This window comes from Mercenaria mercenaria, chromosome 1 (genome assembly GCF_021730395.1).
Source record: "Mercenaria mercenaria strain notata chromosome 1, MADL_Memer_1, whole genome shotgun sequence".
NCBI lineage: Eukaryota > Metazoa > Mollusca > Bivalvia > Venerida > Veneridae > Mercenaria > Mercenaria mercenaria.
This window is the reverse complement of record NC_069361.1, coordinates 37,759,008-37,771,327: the sequence shown is the minus strand read 5'-3', so window position 1 is coordinate 37,771,327 and position 12,320 is coordinate 37,759,008. Positions and strand designations below refer to the sequence as shown.

The window sequence follows — 12,320 nt, the reverse complement described above, 5'->3', positions numbered from 1 at the left end:
CACTCTTTAAGTCGAACATTTCTCATCCAATTTTCACCAAACTTGAACAAAATGTGTTTGACCATAAGAGCTCAGCCAAGTTCGATAACTAGCCAAATCGGTCCAGGCGTCTTGGAGTTATGGCCCTTGAATTACCAAAAATAGGCCTTTTTACTCTTGTCCGCACTGTAATTCAAACATTTCTCATCTGATTTTCACCAGACTTGAACAAAATGTGTTTGACCATGAGACCTCGGCCAAGTTCGATAACAAGCCAAATCGGTCCAGGCATTTTGGAGTTACGGCCCTTGAATTATCGAAAAATTGGCAGTTTTACTCTTGTCTGCACTCTAAGTCGAACATTTCTCATCGATCTTCACCAAACTTGAACAAAATGTGTTTGACCATGAGACCTCGGCCAGGTTTGATAACTAGCCAAATCGGTATAGGCATTTTGGAGTTACGGCCCTTGAATTATCGAAAAATTGGCAGTTTTACTCTTGTCCGCTCTCTAAATCCAACATTTCTCATCTGATCTTCACTAAACTTCAACAAAATGCGTTTGGCCATAAGACTTTAACCAAGTTCGATAACTAGCCAAATCCACCCAAGCACTTTTGATTTATGGCCCTTGAATTACGATTGGATCCACTCATCCAGACCATATAATTGGATCCACTCGTCTAAACCATCTAAAGAAACTAGACATTTTACATAGGGGCAGTTGTGGGAGACATGCGCTTTTCTCAAAAGCATCTCTAGTTCTGATTTGTAAAACAAATACTATGTAGTAATTTTACACTAGATACTTGTTTGGTGTTAGTGAAATGAAAATTGTTTGATTAAAGTCAAAGTCAACATCACTTGAAATGGTTTACAGTTTGGAAAACCTGGTTTTCATGGAATTCTCATGTCTTTGTTTCATATATAGCAGTGAAAATATAGCTGGTTTATAGAATTTGTAGAGGTAGATCAATCAGTACTTTATGTAAATTTTGCCAATTCTGAATTTATGTTTTTTGTTGTATTTTCAGGCATGGTTTCAATGTCTCCGCCAGCTGACTCCCAACACAAAGGCCAACAATATATGTCCGATGTCATCACTTAAAAAACAGTAAGTTTATATGTTGTTATGATACAGAAATAAATAAAAACAAATGTGTTAGTCATCTTTGGAAGTAGCATGTTATTGGGTGGCCATTACCACATTGTCAGTTACAAAGTCTCATCAAGAAAATTACTGGACCTTCCCTTATCCCTTTTAAAGATTCAAAGGAGCAGAGACTATTTGTACAAATGTTAACCAATAAAATGGTCCAAATTCTTGGAATAGTGACCTTCTTAAATTTCATGAAGATATGCAAAAATGATAAAATCCAATATGTACCAGTTTGGTTGTATAAAACAGACTTTGGTTATGCCAAACTAAAAGGTACCTGTGTTTAGGGTTGTCTGGATGTCCATCAAATTGAGCCCTGGCTAATGCTTTTTATGTCTTGAACAAAAAAAAACAACTTCTTTTCTTGCTATTGGAAGTGAACATTAGGGATATTTTGGTAACATTTGTTTAAAATTCTTTCATCAGAATTTTGATTTGTAGTTATAGTAACTTTTTTGACACTTTAACTATGAAGTACAAAATAAGAAAGAAGAAAAAAATAAATTCTCATCTGTTTACCCAGTCTTGGGATCAGCAACCCTAAGCACACAGGAACTTTTTGTTTGGCCTCAGCATGGTTTTGTACAAATGTTAACCAATAAAATGGTCCAAGTTCTTGGAATAGTGACCTTCTTAAATTTCATTAAGTAACAGGTTTTAGTGACATGTACTAGTATCAATATTGACTGAATCAATATGCTTAGCATGCTAGTGACAATAGAGCATTGTACTGTATAGAAATTATAGATAGGTACATGGCAAGGAGAACAAGCTTGAAACTATTAGCATGCAACCACATCCCCCATATTATCCTCGATTTTGGCTTGACAGTATGTCTGTAGCTAAAAATCATTGATAACTTCCAAACAGTATTCTAACATTTACCTTATATCCATAGCTATCAATGATTGACAACTTCTAAACAGTATTCTGACATTTACCTTATATCCATAGTTATCAATGATTGACAACTTCTGAACATTATTCTAACATTTACCTTATATCCATAGTTATCAATGATTGGCAACTTCTAAACATTATTATAACATTTGCCTTATATCCATAGTTATCAATGATTGGCAACTTCTAAACATTATTATAACATTTGCCTTATATCCATAGTTATCAATGATTGGCAACTTCTAAACATTATTATAACATTTGCCTTATATCCATAGCTATCAATGATTGGTAACTTCTAAACAGTATTCTGACATTTACCTTATATCCATAACTATCAATGATTGACAACTTCCAAACATTATTCTAACATTTGCCTTATATCCATAGTTATCAATGATTGGCAACTTCTAAACAGTATTCTGACATTTACCTTATATCCATAGCTATCAATGATTGACAACTTCTAAACAGTTTTCTGACATTTACCTTATATCCATAACTATCAATGATTGACAACTTCTAAACAGTATTCTCACATTTACCTTATATCCATAGTTATCAATGATTGACAACTTCTGAACATTATTCTGACATTTGCCTTATATCCATAGCTATCAATGATTGGCAACTTCTAAACATTATTATAACATTTGCCTTATATCCATAACTATCAATGATTGACAACTTCTAAACAGTATTCTAACATTTACCTTATATCCATAGTTATCAATGATTGGTAACTTCTGAACATTATTATAACATTTGCCTTATATCCATAACTATCAATGATTGGTAACTTCTGAACAGTATTCTAACATTTACCTTATATCCATAACTATCAATGATTGACAACTTCTGAACAGTATTCTAACATTTACCTTATATCCATAACTATCAATGATTGACAACTTCCAAACAGTATTCTAACATTTACCTTATATCCATAGCTATCAATGATTGACAACTTCTGAACAGTATTCTGACATTTACCTTATATCCATAGCTATCAATGATTGACAACTTCTGAACAGTATTCTGACATTTACCTTATATCCATAGCTATCAGTGATTGACAACTTCTGAACAGTATTCTAACATTTATCTTATATCCATAGCTATCAATGATTGACAACTTCTAAACAGTTTTCTAACATTTACCTTATATCCATAGCTATCAATGATTGGCAACTTCTGAACATTATTCTGACATTTACCTTATATCCATAGCTATCAATGATTGACAACTTCTGAACATTATTCTGACATTTACCTTATATCCATAGTTATCAATGATTGACAACTTCCAAACAGTATTCTAACATTTACCTTATATCCATAGCTATCAATGATTGACAACTTCTGAACATTATTCTGACATTTACCTTATATCCATAACTATCAATGATTGACAACTTCTAAACAGTATTCTAACATTTACCTTATATCCATAGCTATCAATGATTGACAACTTCTGAACATTATTCTGACATTTACCTTATATCCGTAGCTATCAATGATTGACAACTTCTGAACATTATTCTGACATTTACCTTGAACCACAGACAACTTCCAAACATTGTCCTGACATTCACCTTGTTACCATAGCTATCAGCCATAGATAACTCCAAACATTATTCATTATTCTGATATTTACCTTGAATCATTGACAACTTTCAAACATTATCCTGACATTTACCTTTAATCCATTTGGAATCAATCATTGCTAACTCTAAGATATTATTCTAGCATTTACATTGAATCATTGGCAACTTCTAGACATTATGCTAACTATGAATCCATAGCTACCAGTCATTGACAGCTTCCAAACATTATTCTGACATTCACTGTTTTACCACAGCTATCAATCATTGACAGCTTCCAAACATTATCCTGACATTCACCTTGTTACTACAGCTATCTATCATTTACAACTTCCTAACATTATAATAGTTTTTACCTTCTATCTATTGTAATCAGTCATTGGCCATTTCCTGATATTATCCTGACATTTGCTTTGTATCTATAGCAGCAAAAAGTGTAGGTACCAGATATTTACCTTGTATCCATAACAGTTGGTCATTGACTTTTTCCCAACTTTATCCTGATATTTATCTTGTATATTTATGCACCCCTCCCCCCCAACTTCGAAGAAGGAGGGGTATATTGTTTTGCAGATGTTGGTCGGTATGTTTCCGGATGATAACTCGAGAGCGCTTGGGCCTAGAATCATGAAAGTTGATAGGGAGGTTGTTTATGATCAGCAGATGAGATCAGTAGGTCAAATGTCAAGGTCACAGTGACCTGGAACGGTTAAATGGTTTCCAGATGATAAGTTTAGAAAGCTTGTGCCTAGGATCATGAAAGTTGATAGGGAGGATGGTCATGACCAGAAGATGACCCCCAAATGATTTTGAGATCAGTAGGTTAAAGGTCAAGGTCATATTGACCCGAAACAGTTAAACCATTTCCTGACTATAACATAAAAATGCTTTGGCCTAGGATCACAAAACTTATTAGGGAGGTTGATCATGACCTGCATATGACCCCTACTGATTTTGAAGTCAATAGGTCAAAGGTCAAGGTCATATTGACCCAGAGCAGTAGAACTTTTTTGTACAGTGACCATATAATTTCTGTTTCTTGTGCAATTACTGAATGCATCAAGGGGGCATTTCGTGTTCTACGAGCAGTCATTGACCTTTTCCTGATATTACCCTGACATTTACTTTTTATCCATATTAGCAGAAAGTGAAGGCTCCTGATATTTAGCTTGTATCTATTGCAGTCAGTCATTGACTTTTCCCCTACATTATCCTGGACATTTATCTTGTATTCAATCATTGACCTTTTCTCCACATTTTCCTGACATTATTTTTGCAGCTTCCATTCATCATACATTTTACCTTGTATGATATCTATCATGTGCACAATAAATGGATTTCACAACCTTCACCACTGGGCTTGGTATGTATATTTCTACCATGTGAAAATGTGATCCAGCTGGTTAAAGGAATGTTGGTGGTTCTGTCTAATTGTCCTCTGGCAAATAATGTCTGGAGAGGCATATGTCGGGTCCTCCTCTACCATGAATCATGGAAAGTTGCCAGATGACCTATATTGTGTCTCAGTAACTAAAAGCCAGTAAAACCCTTATTTACTATTTTGCTGTGTAGTAACCTTCATGCAGACTTTAAGATAGGAAAAAAAGGGAGAAAAATTATAGAAGGAAAGCAAGCACATTGCTAAGCCGCTTATGAGTAGTACATTGCTAATCTCTTAAGTAAGCTATTATGTTTCCATTTACAGAAACTGTGGATCATTCATGGAACAGAATAGCAATTATAGACATGACTTTATCCTTATTTTCCAAGTATGGTAAAATCTGTTTCTGTTTTGGCAGCTTCTCTAGGAAAAAAAATGGAATATTCTCACGTAATCAGTGTTGCGTCTCAAATTAAGTTGGACAGATGAAATATTACCATTGAATGCCATCATGGCTGATGGAAAATGTCTTTACTTGAATTAACAGTGGAATCCTTTAAGTAATGGGAGAAAATCTGTTGTGTTTGTTTTTTCTTCAGGCACTTTGTATTCAAGTAAGAGACCCAATTAAGCTGAAATTTTCATTTATTTTCACTTCTTGCTTTAGAAACTGAGTAGAACCTTTGTTAAAATTTAAATTTTGTTTCATGTACATGGCCAGTTAAAAAAAACTTGCAAGTCAGCTATTTATGGTATGACTGGAAGACTTCTGCTTTGTATTTCACCATGAATAGAGTAATAAAAAAATTGAGTTATGGTCCTTTGGTCTGAATACAATGTTAATGGAATAATCTTGAGGTCTTGAAATGAAAGAATTTTTATGGCCTTAAAGTTTTTTGAATTGTGTAAATTAAAAAGTAAAAACTTTATGTCAGTTATAGTACATAGTTAAGGTCTAGAGTTCTTGGTCCCTGAACAGGTCAGGCTTTGTTAGTCAAATGCTTTTCTTGCAGTGCTGTTATTAAAACTCTAGTAGTAGATATACAGCTGAACCTGCTTTAACAGCTACCTGTATTGAGCAGCCAGTCTGGTGACATATCATATAGACACTTTGTTCTGATTTCAACTTGTCTTAAACAGCCACCTGCCTTAAACCCATGCTGGACACGATTGGTTTTGCTTTTGCGACCAGTGTAGATCATGATCAGCCTGCACATCCATGCAGTCTGATCATGATCTGCACTGGTCGCTTTTCAGCCAGTATCGTTTTGGTAAGCACCCCTTTTAACAGTTAATGGTACTGTCCAAATTGAAAGATGGACAAGTTCATTATAGAAATTTAGCAGGATAAGGGTTAAGCAGCCAGATTGTGTAGCTCCCTTGGCTGGCTGCTTATTTCAGGTTAGACTGTTTATAATACCTTTGCTTTTTTGAAGCATAAATTTAAAAGCACTGAAGTCTTTGATTATCTGCCAGACTGTGAAATTTAAAGCTGGATGAAATGAGATCCCATCAACAGCTTTGTCAACAAAATTAGTTTTTGCTGTATCATAAAATTTCAAGAATGCATTTCGCTGTGAAATACTGAAGTCTGCGGAGAACCATAAATGATACTCAATGACACTATTTGTCAAGTTGTAAAAATTTGTTATTCCAGATGTGCAGAATTACATTAAATGGATGGAATGACAGCAAGTTTTATTAAAATGCATCAACTCTTTCTTGAAAGATGATTTTAAGATCTCAAATGATGCATCAAGTTAATATAATTATTATCTGATGATAATGTGCAAAGGTATTCCGTACCCAAGTTTATGCCATCTGTAGCAGTTTCTGTTTGTGCAGTTAAAGGCTATTAGCTTTGGTCCGTTTCTAAGGCTGGAAATGATTACATGTCAAAACTGTTTTGTTAATATTCATGAAAAGGAAAAAATAATTCATCTTATGTCACACCAACACAATGATAGCTAGGTCATTATAAGGTTCTCCCAGCCATCAGCAGATGGAGAATTAAGGTGCTCGTTGGGCATAATATGTTAGGCACTGATGTGCATCAAGATAGAAAGCTCACTGAATAGATTCTGTGAATGAAGTAGTTCTACACACAGAGCATGGTCCATAACCACTTGACCAAGGAGGTCCAAGTCTTTCACACTTGAGCTGTAAGCATAAGTAAAAAAAATCAGTTACAAAAAATCTTCAAATAAAAGAATTTCAGAAAGTTTTTGATAATACGAAGAGGAGCTTTCTTGATGGCCACTTTATTCCTTGAAAGTTTTGATTTAATATTATCATATTTTTTTTAGATAGGGTTTAACTGTTGTTTTTTTTAGCTCACCTGAGCACAAAGTGCTCAGGGTGAGGTATTGTGATCACTCACCGTCCGGTGTCCGTCCGTCCGTCCACACTTTCCTTTAAACAACATCTCCTCCTAAACCAACAGGCCAATTTTGATGAAACTTCACAGGGTTGTTCCTTGGATGGTCTTCTTTAAAAATTGTTCAAAGAATTGAATTCCATACAGAATTCTGGTTGCCATGGCAACCAAAAGTAAAAACTTTAAAAATCTTCTTCTCAAAAACCAGAAGCCCTAGAGCTTAGATATTTGGTGTGAAGCATTGCCTAGTGGACCTCTACCAAGTTTGTTCAAATCATGACCCCTGGGTCAAAATTGACCCCGCCCTGGGGGTCACTTGATTTTACATAGGAAAATCTTAAAAAATCTTCTTCTCAAAAACCAGAAGCCCTAGAGCTTAGATATTTGACATGTAGCATTGCCTAGTGGACCTCTACTAAAATTGTTCAAATCAAGACCCCGGGGTCAAAATTGACCTCGCCCCAGGGGTCACTTGATTTTACATAGGAAAATCTTCAAAAAAATTCTAAAAATAAACCAGAAGGCTTAGAGCTTAGATATTTGACATGTAGCATTGCCTAGTGGACCTCTACAAAATTTGTTCAAATCATGACCCCCGGGTCAAAGTTGACCCCACCCAAGGGGTCACTTGATTTTACATAGGAAAATCTTCAAAAATTTTCTAAAAATAAACCAGAAGGCCTAGGTCTTAGATATTTGACATGGAGCATTGCCTAGTAGACTTCTACAAAATTTATTCAAATCATGACCCCCGGGGTCAAATTGACCCCGCCCCATGGGATTACTTGATTGTACATAGAAAAATCTTCAAAATAAACCAGAAGGCCTAGAGCTTAGATATTTCATATGTAGCATTGCCTAGTGGACCTCTACAAAATTTGTTCAAATCATGACCCCCGGGGTTAAAATTGACCCCACCCCAGGGGTCACTTGATTTTACATAGGAAAATCTTCAAAAAATTTCTAAAAATAAACCAGAAGGCTTAGATCTTAGATATTTGACATGTAGCATTGCCTAGTAGACTTCTACAAAATTTGTTCAAATCATTACCTCCGGGGTCAAATTGACCCCACCCCATGGGGTTATTTGTTTAGCTTTAGCAAAGAATTTTTTTCAAGAAAGCAATTAAACTCAGGTGAGCGATATAGGGCCATCATGGCCCTCTTGTTTTTTTATCAAACATCAAAGATGTATTTATTTTATAGACAGTTTATGGAAATAAGATTTTCCAAGGATCGAAAAAAAGAGAAAGAATCTCTTGGGAGAGATGTTAATAGTGTTATAGTAATAGCAAATACTTGCTGTCTGATATGCTTCTGGGATTCGCAAGGAATTGGTTTCTCTTAAAGTTCGACTTTTAGCTTGCCTGGTCATTATAGAGTGCTCATTTTGACTATTAGGTTCATTGAATGTCAGGCGGGCTATCTGTTGGTTTATTTACACATTAGCAGCAGTTTTAATCACAATTGAACATCATGTATATGTATATAAAATCTTGGATTGATTATTTGATTTATCAAAAACTGTTAAATTTCACTGTCTTAACACATTACCCGGTATTCAGGTGAGTGATATACAGTCACCATGGACCTCTTGTTAAGTTATATTTCCAGTATCTATTAATTCAAGCAATTTGATTGGGTTGAGACATTCACATATGTATGAACTTCTTTTATCATTTTGTATTCATGTGGGTATTTCAGCATTTAGTAAACAGAATGTGTTTAACACACTCATTAACATAAAGCCAACACAAAGCCCCTTTGGGACTTTATTCATTGTGTGCATTATTCGGTACTATTTACACATGCATGAACATCAGAAAAAAAGATCTAATCCGAGCCCTAAATAATATACTGTCTTATCCAACTAATCTGTTACAGGTTTTTATGCTTTCCAAAGGGGTAGCATATACATCGCTGCTTTGTTCATCCGTCCTGCAATTCTTGTCCGAAGTATTACTGGAATTAAGCAAAACTTCATAGGAAACTTCACTCCCAAGAGGAGATAGGCATATTTTCTTCATCTTCCAGTACTACAATTTTTCAGTGTCTCAACTTACTGCCCTCTGATTATTCAACATTAGTAAACTATAGTACCATTTCTTGTCTGGAGTATTCCTCAGCAACGATTTCCTGGAATTCAGCAACACTTCATAGGAAGCTTCAATTCCAAAAGGAGATATCTTTATTTTCTTCATGTTCCAGTGTGATGATTTTTCACTGAGTTATTGCCCTTTCATTAGTGCTTATTCTAAGACGCGCGATTGCGAGAATCAGTGCACTAGATTTTTCCAGATCCTGCACCTTTCTGGGTTGTGTGCTTGATAGGGCATGTGCATAGACAGGCATTCATAGATTATATGACATGTTTTAATTGTTCTACTTAATGATTCCCCATGACCTCCATCTATAATACATAATACGAGTTTCAGGCTTAAAAGATCATCAGCTTTTGATCTGTTTCATGAAAATAAATGTCTCTTAATTAAAGATCAATTGGCTTTTAATATATGGAAAAGAATGGATTTAATAACTTGTTGGCTTTTTCCTGACGTGTTGTGAATTGAAAGTTTTTGTCTGTGCTACCAACACAGGTAGTGCCGTTTTGCAGATGAAAATTCTAATGCAAATAATTAGAATGTTGAAAAGAAAGAGAATCACAGATTTTTTCCAAACTTCCCAATCAGAGCCATCAACACTGCATAAATGAATAGCATTTTAGGAAGGAAAATGTTCTACATGATCTTTAAAGGCTACTGAGAAGTTAATATCTAAATAGCTAAGTCAGGTCTAGGCAATTTCAGTTCCTGATATGGTATCTGGAAAGGACAAAACAAATATTGGTAGAACATATTCATTCAGTTGTAATACTACCTTCTCATATTGCTTCTCTTTATTTAAATATTCTGGACACCTTTTCGCCTGGTTAGAAGGCATTAAAAACATCACTACCTTCTCATATTGTTTCTCTTTATTAATATTCTGGACACCTTTTCACCTGGGTTAGAAGGCAGTAAAAACATTATTGTTACGTCAAGAAAACTGAATGTTTGAGGAAGGAGTAAGTATTTAACAGATGTTCTTATAGTAGGATCTTGTTTATATAAAGATAAACACTACAGATTAGAAAAGAAGAGATGTTTCATTGAATGTTTATTTTTTGTCTATTTCAGTTGGATGAAGCTATGTTTTATGGTAAACCCAAGTGGCAAAATACCAGTTAGAAGGTAAGAAAATAAATCTGGGATGCTTTTTTAGCCTATATTTAAGCAGGTGGTATGCTTGAAAATGAAGTTTATAGTATGAAAGCCTACTGAAAACTTTTTTATATAAAGAATTAATGATGTTAGTTTTGCCTGAAGGAAAATTCTTCCTTCCTTTTGTGATGTATACTGATAGTTACCTTAGCATATACTGAGGAAATATTTTATCCCTATTATCAAGTCTCCTTTGAAGGTAATGATAATATAATCATCCACTGCATAGGGAAAATATATTATTAGCAGGTTCAAAGGATGTATGGTCTATAAATTGAGTCAACACACATCCCTTCCTTGATCCTCTTGTCTGTCCGAAGGTGGGCATATTAAAATCGCACTGTCTGTGCGTGCGTGCATCCGTGTAAATTCTTGTCCGGGCTGTAACTCTGCCATCCCTGAAGGGATTTTAAAATAAGTAAGACCCCAAGCTCCAAGGTCAAGGTCACACTTACAGGTCAAAGATTAACAGGGTCTGATTTGTGTGCAGTTCGTAACTCTGCTATTCATGAAGGGATTTTAAAATTACTTGGCACAAATGTTCCTCATAATGAGACGATGTGTCATGCGCAAGATCCAGACCCTTAGCTCTAAGGTGAAGGTCACATTTAGAGGTTAAAGGTTAACATGGTCTGTTTCTTGTCCTGTCCATAACCCTGATGAAGGGATTTTAAAATTACTTGGCATAAATGTTCCCTATATTGAGATGATGTGTCTTGCGCAAGACCCAGACCCCCTAGTTCCAAGGTCAAGGTCACAGAAATCAAAGGTTATCAGGGTCTGTTTCTTGTACGGTCAACTCTTCAAACTCTTCCATTCATGAAGGGATTTTAAAATTACTTTGCACAAATGTTCCCTATAATGAGTTGATTTGTCATGCGCAAGACCCAGATCCCTAGCTCAAAGGTCAAGGTTACCTTTGGAGAACATTTTTTTTTTGTCACAAAATGATTCATACCGAAACAATTATGGCATATTTTGCTGCAGACAACTGTAGTATTCTTGGGCATGCTTCGTGGGCATTTGTCACTAATAGTGACAATCATGAGCATTTGTCACAAGTAGTGACAACTCTTGTTTCAAATTTGCCATAATTTCAAGGTTGTTATATTTGCATCAAAGGGAATATTTGGGATGTAATAGCTGATATTCAGTTTCATTGCCTTTGATATTATCTTCTGATCTTCAGTAAGTGACATTACAAAATTGGAAAAATTACCATTTGATGAAAAAAGAAGGCCTTTTTACATTGTTGTGCCAAAACATTGATAAGATAAGTATGGGAATTATGAAAAGGTCAGTTTTGTTACACAAAGAAAAAAATTAAAATTTGGAACCCGAAAAAAGGAGATGATATGAATTAATTCATACACAGCTAAACTTAACCCTTATCTAGCTGGACACAATTGATTCTGCCTTTGCGACCAGTGCAGATCATGATCAGCCTACACAGCTGTGCAGTCTGACCATGGGGTGCACTGCTCGCCATTCAGTCAGTATGTTTTTGGTAAACACCCCTTTTAGCAGTTAATGATACTGTCCAAATTGAAAGATGGACAAGTTCATTGTAGAAATTTAGCAGGGTAAGGGTTAATTATTATTGCACAGTGTTATAGTTGGCAGTGGTACCAAGGCGTTCCTGTGTTTGTTTGTTTTGTCC

At 35.1% G+C, this 12,320-nt stretch overlaps 1 protein-coding gene across 4 annotated transcripts in view; it reads left to right on the top strand.

Annotated features, from left to right (window-relative positions):
• The window catches only part of LOC123523369 (1-phosphatidylinositol 4,5-bisphosphate phosphodiesterase beta-4-like), a 227,829-nt gene that overhangs the window by 86,401 nt on the left and 129,108 nt on the right, over positions 1-12,320 (top strand). For all 4 annotated transcript variants that reach the window (XM_053544704.1, XM_053544711.1, XM_053544720.1 and 1 more), the window contains exons 6-7: positions 1,014-1,093; positions 10,577-10,630. In XM_053544704.1, the coding sequence (XP_053400679.1) occupies positions 1,014-1,093; positions 10,577-10,630 (134 nt within the window). The remainder of the gene's footprint in view (positions 1-1,013; positions 1,094-10,576; positions 10,631-12,320) is intronic.